The sequence below is a fragment of the Chelonus insularis genome, unplaced genomic scaffold (assembly GCF_013357705.1).
Source record: "Chelonus insularis isolate UGA/USDA-ARS -01 unplaced genomic scaffold, ASM1335770v1 contig_317_pilon, whole genome shotgun sequence".
NCBI classification, from domain to species: Eukaryota; Metazoa; Arthropoda; class Insecta; order Hymenoptera; family Braconidae; genus Chelonus; species Chelonus insularis.
Window position 1 is genome coordinate 913,404 of NW_023276487.1, and position 19,081 is coordinate 932,484.

Below are 19,081 nucleotides of genomic sequence, written 5' to 3' on the forward strand. Positions count from 1 at the left end.
TGTTTCAAGTGCAATATATATAGATAAATATGACACATGTAAGAGGAAGAAAATGAATAGCAAGTTGAAAGTTGAACGTTAAGCTTGGCAAACTTGGAACGCGGACGCCTGCTCGGTAATTAAAATGCTTTATGTACTAATTGCCAAGCCTCTGAGGGTACATTTAGTTGTATGTTTTGCCTTTTTTCTTCTCTCTTAAGAGCATAAAACATAATGTAAGAGTCAGGAGTCTAGTTTAGTAGATAATTCTAGAGCTTTCATGTGAGTTTCAGGTGATGGTTAACTAAATCAAATTTGATGTTTAATTTATATTACAGCCTGGAATAAAACGAATTAATTATAGTGGAAAAGTATAAGAAAATTCAGGATATATTATTTTACATATATAAAGATGATAATAAATAAGTTGAGTATTTCAAGATAATCGCATTAATCATTTCACTGTCATTCCAGACCGATTTCTCTTACTATATTATCTCGTACATGGATGACTTGCCACAGACAAAAAGCCCATAGCGTGAACGAGATACGATTAGGCGGCTTGATTTGCCAATAACGAAACCATCGACCGTAAGTAATTCGAGGACGATTCGAAAATAGTTTTCACGATAGAAAAATTTTTTCTTTTATTTTCATTTCTTTTGTATTTGCTTCGCACAATACCATAACATTATCCGACATTCATTCATGCAATTGACAATAATGATAATGGATACTATACGGTGTGATAATTTCAACAGTTGACCTATTTACTAATTAACTAATTATGAGCATATTGATTAAACAGGTCTGGAATTTTAACTTGGTAAACGATCGTAATTCGATGCACTCGTCTGCACCAGATGTAGAGATGATATTGCCTAAAATAATATTGGAAACATTAAATTTTCGTTATACTTGGAGTTGTGTAAGTGTACAAACGAATGGTAGGTAATTATAGTGTATGGTGATATGGTAGTAACTATAGCGGTACTTGCTCTTTGTACTACAGGGGGTTCATTAATTGTCAAAGGGGGACACAGATGCACGTGAGTAGGAATGCCGGCTGTACGTAATATACATTATCGCGCAGTCTCGAATGGTACAAGTGAATTTACAGATTCAACACTGCTTTGTTTACAAAAAAAATCACTTTGATATTTTGAACGCTTTAATTGCCATATAAATTTAACCATTTTTGTTGATGAGAATTCACAAATTTTTGTTGATTAAAAAGAAATATTTTTAATAAATGTTTATTATTTTAATCATTTTATTCAATCAAATTATGATAATTTTTTTATTTATATTTGACAATATCATCTAGATACCAGATCATAGATTTTCTTATTACCATTATTTTCATAAATGCCAATAAATAAATCACACTACATCATTAAACACAAGAACACAAATCAAAAAAATTTATCTGGAATATCTAATAATATTTTTTTTTGATAATTTATGTTTTCATTGAAATAATATATTTAAAACCAAACCAAAAAAAAAAAGAAACGATTTTTTATTCAACATATTATCTATTCGAATTGATTGTAGAAAGAATTTTTTTCATTTTGTTTTCTCACGAAAAAGCTCGAACAATTCGGATATTTACAGCAATCCATGAAAAAGAACCAATTTCAATTGGGATTGACCTCAACTCGGACTATTTGAGAAAAAAGAGAGAGAATGTAAAATTTTTGGCAATCAATAGAAAACAATTCACCGTGGCTTTGTTTCCAAGGCTTTTAACTTTCGCTTATTGCCGTACCGAATTGCAATTTTCAGTCGTTTCAAACTAGCACAACATATTCTACCGCAGGCAATTTTACAAATTAACAGCATTCAAATGAAATAATTAATCTGTGATTCAATCATGACATTTTTTGTCCAATCTATCATAAACTATTTATCATATTAATGAAAATTAATAGGTAAGATTATATACATAAAGTTGAATGGAATAGTAATCGCGGACAATTTAGATGGAAAATAAACCTGACAATGTAGCGACGAATCATTGCAATCGATTGGTAAGAATTCAATAGTTTGCCCTGGAACTAGCGCTCCCACGTTTCATAGGTCTTTCGAAAGGACTCCCTACGGTTTGCTATTCAGACCCAGATTCAAAGTCATAATGAAAAAGTTTGCAGCACGAAAGATTGAAAAAACGATCGAAACTATTGAAGCAGAACGATTCTAGTTTATGTGTCACTGTCGAACTTTTTTAGGAGTAAAAGCATTTATTTTAACTGAAGCTTAGAAATAAAAAGATATCTATTTTACCATTAAAATCTGTAATAATCGCATGAAATTAAAATATCCATGTAAATTATGAGAAATTATACTGTAAACTGTGCTTGAAGACTTTGTTATTGGGTTGTTGTAGTAGTTGCCGTGGTTCCACTCGATGAAACTGCTGAAGTTGGTGAATTTGGTGGTGCATAAGGACTTCCACAGAGTTGATCTGCGATACGACCACCCTCTCGCAAACCACTCAAAAAGGCACCGTGAACTGTGGCTGGATAATTACGAATAGTATGTTCACCTATTGAAGAAAATTGTTTCAATTATTTACCATAATTAAAATTTTTAAAAAATATACAAGCATCTATTTTTATAATTGATTTCAAAATTGTAATTGCAATTACTTTTTTCTTATTTCAAAATTTGAAATTAATTTATTCAATTAATTATTTATTTTTAGTTTAATTGAAAACTTTACAAAGCTAACGAACGTATTCAAACTATTTTAAAAAATTCGGGGTTGTTTATGTAACAAAATAAATATCAACAAAAATGTATTTTTGAAAGTTAACTTTATACTTTTGATTGGATCTAAAAATAAAATAATCAATGATCTTGAGGTCAAAGTGCTTTTTTAATTTTATCAAATAATAAAGAGGAAATTCAATATTTGATTTTTTCAGATACAGACCAGCAAAAAAAACTCTTGGTTGTGGTTGAGGAGTTCCTGGAGGCTGATTTGGTGGAGCTGGTGCAGCAACGGGTGCAGCAAGAAGGTCATAATCACTTCCAGAACTGCCTACTGCAACGTAGCTATAAGAGCCTCTTGCCCAAGGATCTGCTCGCCACCGTGTGACAACACTTTCGCGCGGCTGTGGCACGACCTGGTTGCCAAATATTCCCTAGTGGAAAATGCACAACAAATGTTTAGCCATCTATCTAAGTACTTGAACCGCACATTGGTGTAAAGTTTAAGTTAGTCGAAAACTCGGTACGACAAGTATTGTATGTAGATAACGTGTAACGACAAAAGATAGAGTACATGTGCTTAGTTGGGTGAGCAAGCATGCATGTAGATTGAACGTACTTTTAGCACTGCGATGCAACGACCGACAATAACGTCGTCACTGACATTTTCCATAACACAAGCTGCCTCGCCTGCGACAAGAGCCAAGAGAACGGGTGCCTTGTACAAGTTCCAGAACAGAAACAGCTCACCGCGGGAGGCAGTTGTGCTCCCGACATGCCCGAACAAATTAGCCGTTGGGTCCCAAAAAATACGTTCGAAACACAGCACCACCTGAAATTAAATAATAACATCACACTCAGTAAGACTTACTCAGCATTTACGTCTTAATCTTGAATATTTATTTCACTTTTATTTCTTCATCGATTTAATTAAGCGCGGAGTCGAAATCAAAAAACTTCATAAAAGTCATTTTTAATTTCTCGTCACATTTATTATCTCTCTTGAATCTGAAGATTTTTATAAGATAATTTACCGATTATACAGAGGAAGAAAGACTTTTACGTAGCAATTAATTGTTGAGATAATGAAGGGAATTTTTTTGAAATTTATTTCAATTTTTTCTATTATATTTAGGATGTAAATTAATTTATATAGTCATTTCAAATAAGCCATAGAGAAACAGTAAAACTATTTATGAATAAACTAATGAATGGTCTATGAATATTCTACTTATTTTACGGTTATTTGCATTTCTTCATTTAGCAAAACCACTTATATACATTTTTAAAAAAAAAATTATATCCTACTTTTTATTTCATGTAATTTTATTTCTGCAATAAAAGAATAACAAAATAAAAATACCTCTTGAATGCAACTGAACTTTTCAGAATTTTTTTGAGAAAAGTAAATTGTCATTTACCTTATTTAAATTTCCAAAGCCAAGACGTTGAATTGCTTGAGCTTTCCAATCTGGAAGCGGTGGATTGAATGTAACTGCAGAGGGTGCAGTGGTGGCTTTCAGTACTCCAAGTGGAAGCGTAACAAGAACTGCATCAGCTTTATATACGGTTGGATTGGTGTGAGGACTACGAGAAGGAGCGGTCCAAACTTCAACACTGTTTACTCCATAGCGTACTGCCCTTACAGCAGTATTCAATCGAATGTCCAATCCTTCAGACAAAGCAACAGGAACGCAAGAATAACCATTACGAACTGTAACACAAAGATAGAGAAAAAAAAAATGAATGTGCTGTCATGACCATAAACTTTACTAGTAAAATACACATAAACAATATAAATGTTACAAGAAAATATAAAATAAAAACATTGCAGACATTTGATGATAATGTGTTTTGATGACGCACGAGTCGAATCACGAAAGGGAGGCAAATTCAAATTCCATAACCATGATCAGTATGTTCTAATAATGACGCGCATGTATCTCTGCTCGCGGGTTAATTACCTTGATAGTTGTGCGTGGCTACCAAGCAAGTCCTGTGGCGTAGTCCATTTCGTTAATTAAAATTTATGCCACCAATCTGTTAGCCCAAGCGAAAGCATCGTAATTTAAATTAGCATTTTCGTTCATCGATCCCTTTATTATTCCATCTACATCCTTTTGAAAATATCTCAAGATGTTTACATTGATATTCTTGCACTATTCCAATGAACGTACGAGATAAATTATTGGATTATTTTAATTGATATTATAAATAATATTCTGCTTATCATACTATACTGACAACACTACATTATTCTCACAATAATTTATATTTTTATTGAAAAAGAGATTTAGCTATTGATATATTATAAAGAGACATAAATAATTATCTAGAATTATTTATTTTTAAATAAACTACTTTATTAATTATAATACTTTGGTTGATATCAATTATTTCAACAAAACGTTTTCATACAATTTTCAAACAATACTTTATATAAGAAAAGAATACATCATGTAGAAACCGTTTATCAATTTCTCCGTAATTATTATTATCCGCAGTGCTAATATTCACTTTCATGTATGCTGTTTTCATGTTTCAAGGAATTGCAGGTGTGATATAAAAGAAACAATTAATTTTTACCACATAAATTCCATATAGATCTCAGTAATTTACGGTTGAAATGTTGTATGTTTCATACAAAAACATTATACACTGTAATTTATTTTTTACTGAGAATCAAACAGAGCTATTTTCATACAAATCATTATTCCTTTATATCTTTAAAAGTACACCATCTCAGTTTGAATCACAGTAAGTATAAACATAAACATTTGATCGTGCTACGATGCAAGCATCTGCACTTTCTCTTCCATGTTCTTAGATCAAGAGTCGTGCATTCGCACGCGATACTTGTCCATTTTTACCAGCTCCCTTTATATACTATACGACCAAATACACAAGAGAGAACATTGGCAATACGCTGTTCCCTTTTCTGCTCGTTTATTCGTGATCGAAGGCGAAAGTAAAAGCCAGTGTTAGCTGTCGAGTTTTCACACCCCTTATGGCGAATATTCCATAGCGTAGACCCACCTCTATTTATTTAAGCCCTCACATTCTCCATCATTTTCGTTTATATCCACCATTCTTGCATCATCAAACTCTTCCCCATGTATTGCAGCGTGGTGAGCCAATTAAAACAACGTTAACGATGCGTTCTGCATTTATGCCTTCATTCATTGTGTTTTAGCGATGACATTTTTTTTAGATTTTTTAATAAAGAATCTACTGTTTGATTTTTCTCTCCAATTAAACGAAATTCATTGTGTAAAGTCAACGTTTTATGAAAATATTAATCTTTTCTTTATCTGTTTAGTTTATTTAACATAAATTGTTTAGTGAAATTGACACATTAATAAATTTTTTCTATTGAAATAAAAAAAAAAAAACAACAACAAGAACAACAACATAATAAAGTTTATGTGAAGTAACATAAAATTGTCAGTAAGATTTTTTATTGCGATTACCTGACCACTTCAATCTTCTCGTTTTGTGTTAAAAAAAAACAAACGACAAAAAATGGCATCACACGCGAAATTGAAACATTTACGAAATTACCCAGATTCTTCATGTTATTCAATCTCTCTATCTCTCTTTGCGTTACTATTATAAACATCCTTTTTATTCATTTTCTACTATATCAACCACCCACCCTCTAACCGTGTCGTCTGTTTGATCTTAGCTCTCACCAGTATATTTTGACGCTGAGTCGAACAATTTGTATGCCACGGTGGTTTTCAATTTACATTTAAATTGGTTGCTTATGGCGTTCTGTCGCTCGACGGGAGTCGAACCGAGTGCCGTGTTAGGGAACAGTCAAATACTGAAACATCCGAGTGTAGCAAAATGAGAGAGCAAGAAAGAATGAAAGAGAAAGACAAATAAGCAACGGACCTAAAGGGTTCATTGAACCCCTTCGGGTTAGTTTTTACCAACCTCATGTTCATCCAAGCCCTTACCAACCATTCAATCGGTGAAATACCAACAGTCTTTCTCGCACATCGTTTCTTCGTATCAACGAACTTGCAAGCACGTGAAAATTCGACTAAAGTAAATGCAACCTCATATATATATACTATCCACACATATACACCAGCTTGAAGGCTCCTATCCTCAGGCTTTTTAATTCCCTTGTCCCGCCGGATTCCAGCCACCAACACTTTGTTTGTGAATTATTCCAGCAAATTGGATTTACCACTTAAAATCTCAGGAACGTACATTGAACACCACCACATCAAATACACGATACAGTAGTCAATATCACTGTTAATAAATTCCAAAAATAAACAATTATCTATAATGAAAGAGGAATTCATTTATCTACGCTTTCTCTTTAATTCCTATTCACAATAAATTTATTTTTATTCACTAATCCCTATCATAATCTCCAATATAAAATAAAGCAAGTTTAGTTGTATCGATCTGACCATCTTCATGGTCGTTTTCAGTAATATATAGGCTGTATCTCAAGCCAGCAAATTACTTTTTTAAACACAACGAGATAGCGGTCCTCTCTTTCAATTTACTCCAAATCGTTTGTGGATCATTCGGACCACGAAGCATGCGCCCACCGTTTATTTTCTCAACAGACTCGTAAGAAGAGTGAACAAGAAAAAGACAGAAACTCCAAAAGATACATAAGAGAAAACAGAAGACATATACTGACGCTGTAATTACTGAAGGAATTATTGCTCTGCGACATTCAGTAGCTTCCGAGGATACTTGGCGATCCTACATGTTGGACTTGTAGGCAGAAGAATGGATGGACCAATGTGTTGTATGAGCGGCTGTATTTTCTCGCGATACTTGCAGACATTTATTTATTTTTAGTTGTTTATTCTGAAAAATAACCAAAGAAGAACTGAAGAACGTTCATTATTATATTATTTCAAAGCCTATTGATTTAAAAAGACCCAACCTACGCAAAATACAGGTCTCTCAACTTTATACACATCTTTTTTTTCTTTTAATCTATACAATCGACCTACGTCAATGTAAAGCCCTTAAGAATCACTTAATATCCGGGTGATTTAACTTTAAAAAAGCCCCTACTCTCCATAGCAATGAGCTTGAGCATCATTTTTACTTCCTATAACACTTATTTCAAGGGTAAGAGTTATATTATTATACATGTAATTTATATGAATTGATCATTCGAATAGATACAAACAAGAGATACTAAGATGCTTGTTATCACACACACACATATATAAGAATAAACACAAAGTTGGTGGAATGTTAGTGATGTAACGAGTGTAAGTTGTCAAGGATGGGTCATGAATCGCAACAAAGAGGATCAGATTGTTGAGGAAGTAAAATGGTAAAGTAGTTGAAAATGATGTTATTGAGGGAAAAAGGGACTAAGCTTTGGTGACTAGAAACTATTTGAGGATTTCAGAGAGAAGACAAAGTGCTGACATGGTCACCCGGTAAGTTAGAAATGAGGGTTTGCAGACGAATGAACCCAATGGGTAGTCGTTATGAGCGGAAAGGATTCCCACGTGAAAAGTCAATGACTGCTGTTAAAGCTCAGCACTCGAGGGAGGTAGAATTTCCCAATTGCCGTCTTACAAGATAAACATTAACCTTCCCTGCAATTGAAACTTATCATTATATATCCTGATAGGATTTTTATTATCTAGAAGTATGGAATTAAATGATTATCAGCACAAGGATATATAAAGGCGAGGCTATTTTTTGCAGACTTCTTATTGCTATACTTATTCGAGAAAACAGGCGAATGACAACGGCCTTTTGAACGGGCCTGAACAAGGCTGTCTTTTCGATAAAGTAATCGTTACGGAAGAGAAAGAGAAAAGGGATAGTTGAATTGGGAATTTCTTTCTTGCCTTGGGTCTCTATTGAAAGAAGCAGTGACGAGGAAATTCAATTTGCTAAGAGACACTGCGTCGAGGTAAAGTTTGTCGGGCGAGCGGCATGTCGAAGCTGGCTCCGTGAAATGTTATCATCCTCTTGGTACTTTCCGTTCCTCCACGTCTTTCTCATTCACTCACGTCCAGTTCAGCACCCGACTCACGAACGACCCCATTCCTCAACTTTCCCTGCTCCATACTACGACTATGACGACGATACCGTGGCGATGATGGTAATGGTAACGGCAGTGGTAGTAGTCATAAAAAGAAACAAAATCAACCAGTTCACTCAGCGTACTTCTCATCACCTTATTTTATGATTTATACATCAAATTGATGCAATTCACAAATTATTAGCATGCTCTACAAGCTATTTTAAATTTAAATATCCACTGATTTTCTTAGAAAAATAATATTCTAAGGAATGTCCTGTCTTGTATCCAAAGGTAAGTAAATTCCTTGAATAATAGAATTATTTAAATTAAGAAAGAATTTTTTATTCAAATATTTGTGATGAGTAACATTGAAATTTTTCACGTTTTTTTACATAATTTAATTTCACTTTTTTTTTTTCATAAAATAATTCTTTTTTACTCATAAATAATCTTTTTTCAATTGAAGTAAATTTTAATTAGTGATAATAAATATGTTAACATTTTTTATTTCCATTTAATAAGTCCGATGATTTATGATGTCGTTTTTCTACTACTGTAGGTCTAATAATTATTCTCAACAATAATTCATAACATTTATATTTTTTTAATTTTTCTAAATTCCTCACTACCAGACTACCTCTTGACATGAGTCTACGATCATTAAATCCATTCATTTTCATTGTGCATTGAGAGGGAATTTTTACTTGGATCAATTGATTTGCTCTGCAGTTAAAATGGAGTCGACAATGTCTCTATAATATCTACGTCTGTCGACGTAATCATAACGTGTGTAAATGAAACACATCAAGTCTTGCGTAATACTGCATGAAATATTACTTCGCACATTATTTGCTTCAGGTATATACTTATTACATTCATTCCATTATTATTTAGCACGAGGTGTAATGATTGTTATAATTGAGAAGAGTGTGGATAACTACTGCGATATTTAAACACAACCGTGAAAGGTATATCATTACAAAAAAAAGTAGCAAAGTGAGAGAAATATGATGATAGAGATGTTTTATATAAATGGAGTCGAGGGTATATAGAACGTCAATGACAGAGTAAAATTGCTCAGGAATATGCAATCTCTTGGTGTGATGTATATACGTAAAACCAGTGGGGGTTTGAGTCTTGTCCATGACAGGACAATTTTCGATGTCACCATGAATCGAATTCGTTCATTTAATATCCACTTTAGTCTTCAGGAATTTCACGAGTCAATTTTTCTTCATCAGAATACCACGACCCTTGAGTCGTTAATAAAATTAGCATTGCTACGAAAAGAAAAATTAAATATCACAGTAATAAATGATGCCAATGGCTAATAAATATAATGATGATTTAATAATTGAAGGTGATAAAACGTGAGAAGAAATGGGCGTAGTCATAAAGGGAAATAATTAAATAAACACACTAGGTATGCAATGTATAATTCACATGAGCATAGACATTGGTTTGGTGTTTGATTAGTAGGCAACAACTGGTTACTTGGACGACCCAGTGCAATAAAGTAAATACTAAAGACTAAAGCAAGCAACAAAATAAGAACTAGCGGCCCATAAAAAGAAGAATGTTAGTTGCCTCCTCGCCGACGGCATACAACGCACATTCATTCCTTCTATATATTTCTTTTCACTCTTTCTCTTCTTCTTTGTCATTATTCCGACGTTCCTATTTAATTCCGTGGTGTGTGTGTGTATTTTTACGTTAGAGAAACTGTATATTACTGTCTTTGGTCCTAGTTAATATTGATTTAAAACACTTGTGAACAAATATTTTTCAACCGAACCTTTGGCTTGTGTGTAAATCAGAAAGATACAAAACTATTATTGCAATGTTATAATTTTCAGATAATCGATTTTGTCAGAAAGAGAAGCAACGGGAATAAGAAGAGAATATGAGATGTTCTTTTTTTTACGAAACGAGAGACTTCATTAACGTATATATAAGTAAAGATATTTACTTGATGGGCTTTCGGTGGTTAGACGGGTGTGAGCGATTTAGTGGTCTCGCTCAGCGGTTGGCTTTAACCCAGTCGAAAACGTAGCACCGATTAGTCAAATTTTTATATGCGAAATTGGCAGTAACGTGGTCCGGCAATGGCTAGCTGTTTGCATTTCCTTGGACGTAAATATCAAAGAAGGATGGCCGCACTTTTCAAGATGCCAAAAGGTAAGTGGGCAAGAGCAAAAATGTTTTTTGCACATCGCTAACTTATGATTATGAGACGACGTCATCTTCTGTGTTCAAATTGTTAAACCCACCATACCAGCTCCCTCATTCTTACCGGGAGGTCCATTCTTTCATGACTATTTGCCATCTCCGTCAAGCGTTTTGCTTGATAATTTACTTACCATCGTCATTCTTTGCTCATGACTCAGGGTGAAAAATTTCTTTGACGTCATATAACAAATGTTTTTTTTTGGTAAATCATAAATTCAATGATAAGAAATTTTTTTTTTCCAATGTCTAATAAATTATTTCCAACAGTTACTTTTCGAATATTTGAAAATAATTATCATCGAAATTGATCACAAATCTCCTTTTTATTATTTTAACAATCATAAAATATAAATAAAAATTATTAAGTGAGTTGTTGACCTTATTTTTTATCCTAATAGATATCATAAAGTCAACTTGAATGTCAGTCGTTTTCAATAAGTAAATCACAAGCTTTTAGTTGACTCCCATCAAAAGTAATGCTGTCACACATTGAACGATACAATCATTGACATCAGTTCCGGTGATTTTGTAGACTTTTGTCTCGCACATTCGACCAATTGGTGGCTGATGGATCGCGATGGCTTTGAGGCGCATTAGGAGAAAAATAGTCTTGGGTAGTTAGCTTCAATCGAGGTGACGAACCGTGCCAGTCGGGTAGCACTTTTTCTGCTTGGATGATCACTGTCAGAGAAGCAAAAGGCCACTTACCAGACCTGCGCTCTCACCTCACGCATTGCTCCATCAATCTCTTGTAACCTACCCATGTCTTTTTACTGTGCTAAATTTATTACTGGAGGTCCTTGCATGCATATGTTTGGATTGCAAGTATGTGTGTGTCTTAATGTAGTTTGGAACATTTGTGAGTTGATTCTACGACGTTGAGAATCAGTTTATAAGCGCCATTCGTGACAACAGAGATGTAAATATATCTTTTCTTTTTAATTAGATAAATATATTTTTTTTGAGTACATCTTTTCTTTTTCATCTCTTTTCTTTTTTATTTAAATTAAATTGTTTTTAAATGAAGAAGGACATTAAATTTCTCATCATTTGCAATTCACATTTAAACTATTCTGCTCGTTGGTCTGAATAATACGAAATCAAGATTGAATCTTGTGGAATTCGAGAAGAGGCCCGACGTAATACAAAGGTGCTCGGAGAATGGTTGAGCCGACGGTTGAAATTTCTCTCTGCTCCCGCTCATCCCTTACACCCTCGTGCTCTTCAATTTCACGCACGTGTTTAGTGTGCCATGAGCGTGACACGCGAGAGTTGACATTTCAGGAATGTCAAATTGCGTATCTCTAACTAACTGTGAACTATACATGCCGTTGGTGAGTAGATTGGGATGCATTGAAAACAAAAGTACAGACAAAGAAGAATGAATTAAATGAAGCCAAGACTTTTATGTTCGAGAAAAAGAAATTCAGTATGCGGGTATTAGGAGGAAATAAATGTAAATAAAAAAAGGGGGTTTTAGAATAAAATGAAAAGACACCGCTTGGCCAGAGCCACCAAGGCGGCCATGGCGTCAATAATTTCTGTATGTAATGAGGCAAACTGTTGTTCGCGGGCGGACAATAACGTCCATAATTCACTGTCCACGCTCGTGTCGTCCTTCCCGTCCTCTCCACAGTTCACGCACCTTATTCGTGGAACTGAAGATGCGTTTGCCGAATTATTCGTCTTTTACAACCAACAAATATACTAAGTCCACTCGATTGCTTACCTGGTATATTAATTTGGAATTTAAACTTTTTATACAAACTAAAGAATTTTATGAACTGTTTTAAAAATGTATATTTTTTTAGTTGAAAGAGAACGAAATATTTTTTATACCATTTTTGAATAATAAAAAGATTTTAAAATTATTTCTAACAATTCAGAGAAATGAATAAAATTTTTTTTTTGTAAAATATTGCAGTTTTTGATACAAAACGAAATATTGTACTTTAACATTTATGAATTTTGAAATTTTCATCAAAAAAAAAAGAACAACCATCTATCAATCGAGTGAATATATTATATCAAAATGATCGTTATTGTGTGCCAACATGGTAGATAACATACAATAATGATTGACATTGAAGGGTAGATGAAAAAAGATTGCATATTTTTTTATTTTATCCTATTTTACGACAATTAATTACTTCAAAAAATTGGCACAATTTTATTTCGAATCATTATTATTATTTCTGTTTATTAATTCAAAAATGATGAAATATTATTTTATCGTGATAATCTTCGTATTGGAAGAGAAAAAACAAAATGCAAAAATGAATAACAATGATAACGAGGTGTTGTATGAGAATGAAAACAAAAGACAAAAAAGAGTGTAATAATGCAACAACATTGTTGTGCAGTACTCTGTTAGTGAAGATAATAAAAATAGAATTATGTCGTGGCAAACGAGCCATCATCTCATCCCGTAAATCATTATCACTCGAAACGGTGAAATTGTATTTAATTTTTTGGACGTTCGATTCGTTTTATCGGTCCTGCACGGCAGGGAGTCGACCAGGCACCGCGTCAAGATTAATATCTCATGGCGCGCGGGAGTATGGTCGAAGGCTAACTCGCGGTTCTTCGACCGTAAGGTGTGAAAAATGAGAATAAGAGAATATGAAATAGCCACGTGGGAGTGAGAAAACTCGTTGTCCCTCTCGTGTATATCCAGCTACACTACTTGCAAAGAGATGCTTCCAATTTTGTCGAGAAATTTCTTTCCTTCTTTATCGTTAATATTTTTTCTTTCTTCCTATCTCGGTTACCTTCTTATGTAAATTGAACAATTTGTTTTTTTTTCTCTCTTTCTTCTTTCTCTCTCAATATTATACTGACAAGTCAAGAAGCATATTTGTTTCCATTAATCCGATGTCAGTTTGATAAATAAAATCATTATCACACGCATGAAAGTATAATTTTAAATGAAATTTTGAAAAACTATCGTTCCAAGTTATTCATCATAAATATGATGAATTTTTATTTGATAAATTCCTATCATACTCTCAATTTAACTTAAATACCGAGATATCAAGTTTACGGTTCAATTCAACTCGTCACTCATAGTTATAGCTTGAGAATTAATCACCTCCCGTCATACGATAAGCAAATTTCCGTTCTGATCGTGAACGTCAAGATGCCTCCTGGGGGTTGAAATGCCTCAACTGTACCACCGGTGCATCTTTATTTCTTTTTCTTTTTCCATACACTCTGTCGATCTGGCTGATTGATCAATCACTGAATTCTCTTGATACGCAATCATTGGTGCATTTCATGCCAATATAAATATCATCATTCTACTGCTGAAGAACGCAATTAAATCCAATTAAGAATAAAACAAACCAATGTGTAATTTATCAAAGTAAATTCCGATACACAATTACAACGTATTAGTCTAATTGCAGTCTGGAATTATTGATTAGTTGATTGCTCACGTAGATAGATTAGTGAATGTTAGACACTCTACTACTACTACAGTACGTTAGTTTTGGATGAGAAACGCGCCTCAAGCCCCATCTCTTTCCATCGACTTCACCCGATTAGTCAATTTGTCGTTTCGCCGTCTTCTTTCAAGTCGTGCCTGCACGTCTTCTTCCTATCTTTCTTTCGTGATCGATCAGTGGAGGTAGAAAGGTAAGAGGAATGCCGTGAAGCGAATGCAAGAGAAACGGCAAACAACCGACAGATGAAGTAGGTATCCAGAGTTGAAATGTCTAAGTCTCTTTTCCGATAACTTTGAGAATCGATTATTGAATAGCAAGAGATATCGGGGATATTTAATTTGTGATTAATCCAATCGAAAGGATTACAAGATAATCGTTTTATAAGTCAATTATTGAGATGTCTGTGCAGTTTATCCATGGAATTATCCTCGTAAAGTGTCTAAATTATTTAAAGATAATAATAGTAAACGAAAAATGGGTAAACAACACCCATACAACTGTCATTAAAATTTTAAGCTGAAGATTTAAAACGTTTAACCTTTTCTCATGTAGTATAGTAATCCTGTTACATTATGAATATTCATGACTCCTGCGTAGCTCGGGATAACGGGATACTAACATTTCAAGATCTACTTTAAATATTTTGCAAGTACCACCCACAAAATTTGCAAGATCTCGCACTTCTCTTTCCCTAACTTTTTTTTTCTTAAATATTTTAAGCATTAACTATCTTACTAATACCAGTGAGCTATTAGCTAAATGTTCATCAGTTTTTTTAACTTGACATGTAGGCTGATCAATTAACTAGACAGGAGAGGAAAAAAATTAATTCTTCTCCTGAAAGCTTTTTTTTTATGTCTATATATTGATGCAGTTTGAACTGAACTACAATCAGCTGACTCTACGTTTCCATTTACCCAAGTTGAAGAACTGTCTTCGCTCAACATTCCATTAATGCCATCTCATTTTGCTAATTGCACGGTATACCTGCGGGAGTATGAACGCGATCCTCACGTTGTTCGACAGTCGAGACCCGCAGAGAATCGCAACACGAGTCTACCGAACTTTCCACTTAATTAGCTGCTGCACACCATCACAGTTCTCGAGCAATTCAACAGCCCAGCGGCATTAACAAAGAATTTTTAATTCTTTACAAGACATTTCTTTCATATTTTAAGAAAGGAAATAAAAAAAAAAAAAGCCAGAGTGATAAATGATAATTTTTTGAAATTGTGTTCACCGAATTGTGCTAATTCGATTTCACAAAGAATTTTAGTAGACAGAAGAACACATTAAAAAAATAATAAAACCCGTAGGCTCTTCACAACAATTTGATACTTGATTCCAGGATGAATATCACGCGTGACATGAACGAGACGCCGAGACTGCACAAAATGAGGGCTTGTCGAGCGAAAAGACTCGCTAAAAATATATAAGTAACGAATCGAAACCACTTTTAACCCGCCAAGGAAAGAGATTTATGTGCAATGCAACGCCTGGCAGCCGGCATTGGCGTCTTGACGACATAAATCAAAAGGAGATCAGTGAGTAAAGCTTATGAAAAATCATACATTAATATTAATAAGTCTTTATATTGTGCTTTCATCTGGTAGATGAGACTAAATCCTTGACGATCGAGATGTCATTGACCATCACAATCAGTTTTTATCCAACGATTCCTATACTACTGCACTTACATGATAAAGAAAAGCTAAGTAATTCAAGAAAGTCATCTGTTCATGAGATCGCGTGTATAAGAGACACTGAAGGAAGGAAATAATCACTATGGTAAGAGATACTCCAAGTAGGGCTTTTGAATGGTTCGCACCGTATGGCGGAACGATCCAACAACAATGGTGCGAGCGGCTCGTGGAAATGCTAGCCGAGGCCACACGCATCCAAGTGAAAAACTAGTATCGACCGATATTTATGTGGTAATACGACAGTCGGTAGCCATACGTATTGCACTTTGTTAATATCATGTTTCAGCTGACTACTATCAATGCTAATGCTTGAGATGACGTCAAAATAAATAATTATCATGCACAGGGAGAAATGAGTAGAATAAATCAATTTATATTGTGTTTCATTTTATTCAAAACGTGATTGCATTTACTTTTTTTATGTGTATTCAATAAGTTCCCAAGTAGTAAGTACTAAAGGATAAGAATTACTCCAAAACAAACATTTAAATCTATTTGGAGTAATTAATTTTTTTTTTAGTAATTGTTATTTTAGATTGAATAGTTTTTGCTATACTTTTACTTTACTGGATTGCTATTTGAATCCTGCACATGACTGACTTGATTTTTCAGATGCCTTTCCTAATGTGACATTTGAAGGAAGTAAATTCAGACCCAGAAGAGGAAATAAAACTAGACCCATTTTGTAATTATTTATGTAATGGATAGCTCTATGATAATAATAGAATAGATGGAGAATAGTAATACTGAATTGTTGTTAAATATTTTAATAACATTACAGTGTACCATAGGACAACGTAATCCGGTCCAAATATAGCCATATTTCATTGCTACTCCGGTTATTTTCAATTTATCTACAATCCATCGTCAATTTATGTTCACTTTTTTTGGAGTAGGGGAAGAGAGGGCAAAGTGAAACGCCTATTGCACTCTTTGTTTATCAATTTTTTAATTTATTAATACATAAAAAATTATTAACATTTGTTAATATAATCCTTAATTTATTGATTTACGTTTCATCTTGGTGTTCAACTTTGTCCCACCTTCCCCTACATGTATTTTATATATATATATATTATTTATTCACAGTAAAACTAAGCTTTTTGAAAAAAAAAATTCAATTACAAACCTTCAAAGATTATACAGTAATCTATTATAATATTGATTGTTTTTTTTTCAAAAAACAAGTTAGTGCAATCACAGTATTACAAATTATTGATTCGTAGTGATTCGCACTGATTTATTTTAATATCCTCTTGAAAACAAAATGTGTAGTACTTTTGTTGAATGGATCTCATCCATTACCCTAGATGTTATTGCAACAGCATGCAATATCATTTTATTTTTACAGCAATTTATTTGTCAAATAAAAACTCATATGTCAAATTAATAGACGAGAAAGTCAATCAAATGGAAGATAATCACTGATAAGCAAACCCATATGTTCCCATGAGAATAGGTTTATCTTGATCATATGCGTCCTATTTGAATTGCTAAACAATCAAAAAGTGTCACAATTATCAAATGATATAGCAGAGAAATTTTTCAAAAGCTTGAGTAGAATCCAGTCTTTGAATTGTGTTATAGAGAGAAGATGAAAATAGTAGGACTATAAATCTTTGACTAACGAAGTGGGATGAAAGGTGGAGAAGTATTCAGTAGCAGAGACAAATGATATTTAATAGGAAGGAAGCCGTGTATATTCTTCCGTGATAAAAATAGAAAAAAAAAGCAAAAGAGAAGACTGACCAAAAGATTTTTGTATTGGTATGTATATATAAATGTAAAGCATCCAAACTACTCACTATAGATTCTTACTCGATGCCTATCACTCAGACATTTAATTAATAACAACACCCAACGTTACTGACGTCTCTTGGCGATGTGAGTAATGACCTCCGCCCATCTGATCACCGCTCATGTTTGTACCACATACCATGCTGCTGACGACCATACTGATTTATTTCAAATTATCACGAATGTTATAAACTTTCAAAAAAATACTTGATAATTTTGAATGATATCTATGTGCGTTAGATATCGAATAATTGAGATTGAAAAGCCTGATTTTTTTTTGATTTATTAGAAGAGAAATTGAGCGTGATTGTTTTTTTTTATAGAGATCATTGATGAAAATTTATTCTTATTAATTAATTATATTTTATTAGAATTATCTTTTATTTTTATGAGTTGAAGTAGTTAATTATATAGACTTAAGCATGAAAAATTAATGCTGAAAACTAATTTTGATAAAGTGAAACTGTATATGTATATTTACATATGAATCACATTTTATGATTATCGACTTAAGAAAGCGTGGTTAATCTTCAAAACAAGCTTGTAGCTAATCAACAACTACGACAAAATAAATTTTAATATGCCTATTAAATTAAAAGCTTAACATTCAATTGAATTATTAGATTTCAAATTATTACATTTAATCAAATAAATATTTAATTATAAATGAAAAAAATTTTCTCTCATTCGATATAGAAATATGAATTCTATTGATATTTACAAATGATCAAGTATTCATGGATATGTGTAAAAAAAGATTTCTGATATTTAAATTTCAAGTAAATTATTATCTTACGTATAGGAAGTAATCATTCTCATTCCTGAAAGAAAAATGACTACTTTTTTAAAATAATAAATTGTCGGTGAATCATTGATATATTATTGAAATTATAAGTCAACGATATCAAGATTAAACCATCAATAAATTATAGTTATCAAAACTGAAGAAAAAAAAAGAAGGCCGTTTCTACTTAATGTGCAGTAAGCACGCGTAGATGAGGACTAATCTGCTAGCGGTATTCTTTACCATTGAGTACCACCACTAGCGACTATAATGATTAAACGGTTGATTAATTTTAGATTAGCTATATGAATCTGGACACGTGAATAATCGTAATAGAGTGTCTGCCGCGATTACATACATATTACGGTGATTAATCGGATACAACTGGACATACATA

The 19,081-nt window shown here is 33.1% G+C and overlaps 1 protein-coding gene across 1 annotated transcript; it reads right to left on the minus strand.

The window, feature by feature from the left end:
• Positions 1 to 1,500: 1,500 nt before the first annotated feature.
• On the minus strand, positions 1,501 to 11,718 carry LOC118065541 (lysine-specific histone demethylase 1A-like). Its single transcript, XM_035080892.1, has 5 exons — positions 11,680 to 11,718; positions 4,116 to 4,445; positions 3,314 to 3,526; positions 2,918 to 3,128; positions 1,501 to 2,527 (listed from the first exon to the last, which is right to left on the minus strand). Exons 1-5 carry the CDS (start codon positions 11,716 to 11,718, stop codon positions 2,352 to 2,354), a joined length of 969 nt encoding a protein of 322 aa, XP_034936783.1. The 3' UTR covers positions 1,501 to 2,351.
• Positions 11,719 to 19,081: the final 7,363 nt, after the last annotated feature.

Excerpts from the sequence above, each read along its gene's own strand:
- LOC118065541 (XM_035080892.1), bottom strand. The coding sequence starts at position 11,718 with ATGGGTAGGTTACAAGAGATTGATGGAGCAATGCGTGAG. Across the intron at positions 3,527-4,115 it reads GCTTTGGAAATTTAAATAAG|GTGGTGCTGTGTTTCGAACG; the intron begins GTAAATGACAAT and ends ATTTAATTTCAG. Across the intron at positions 3,129-3,313 it reads GTTGCATCGCAGTGCTAAAA|GGAATATTTGGCAACCAGGT; the intron begins GTACGTTCAATC and ends ATTTTCCACTAG.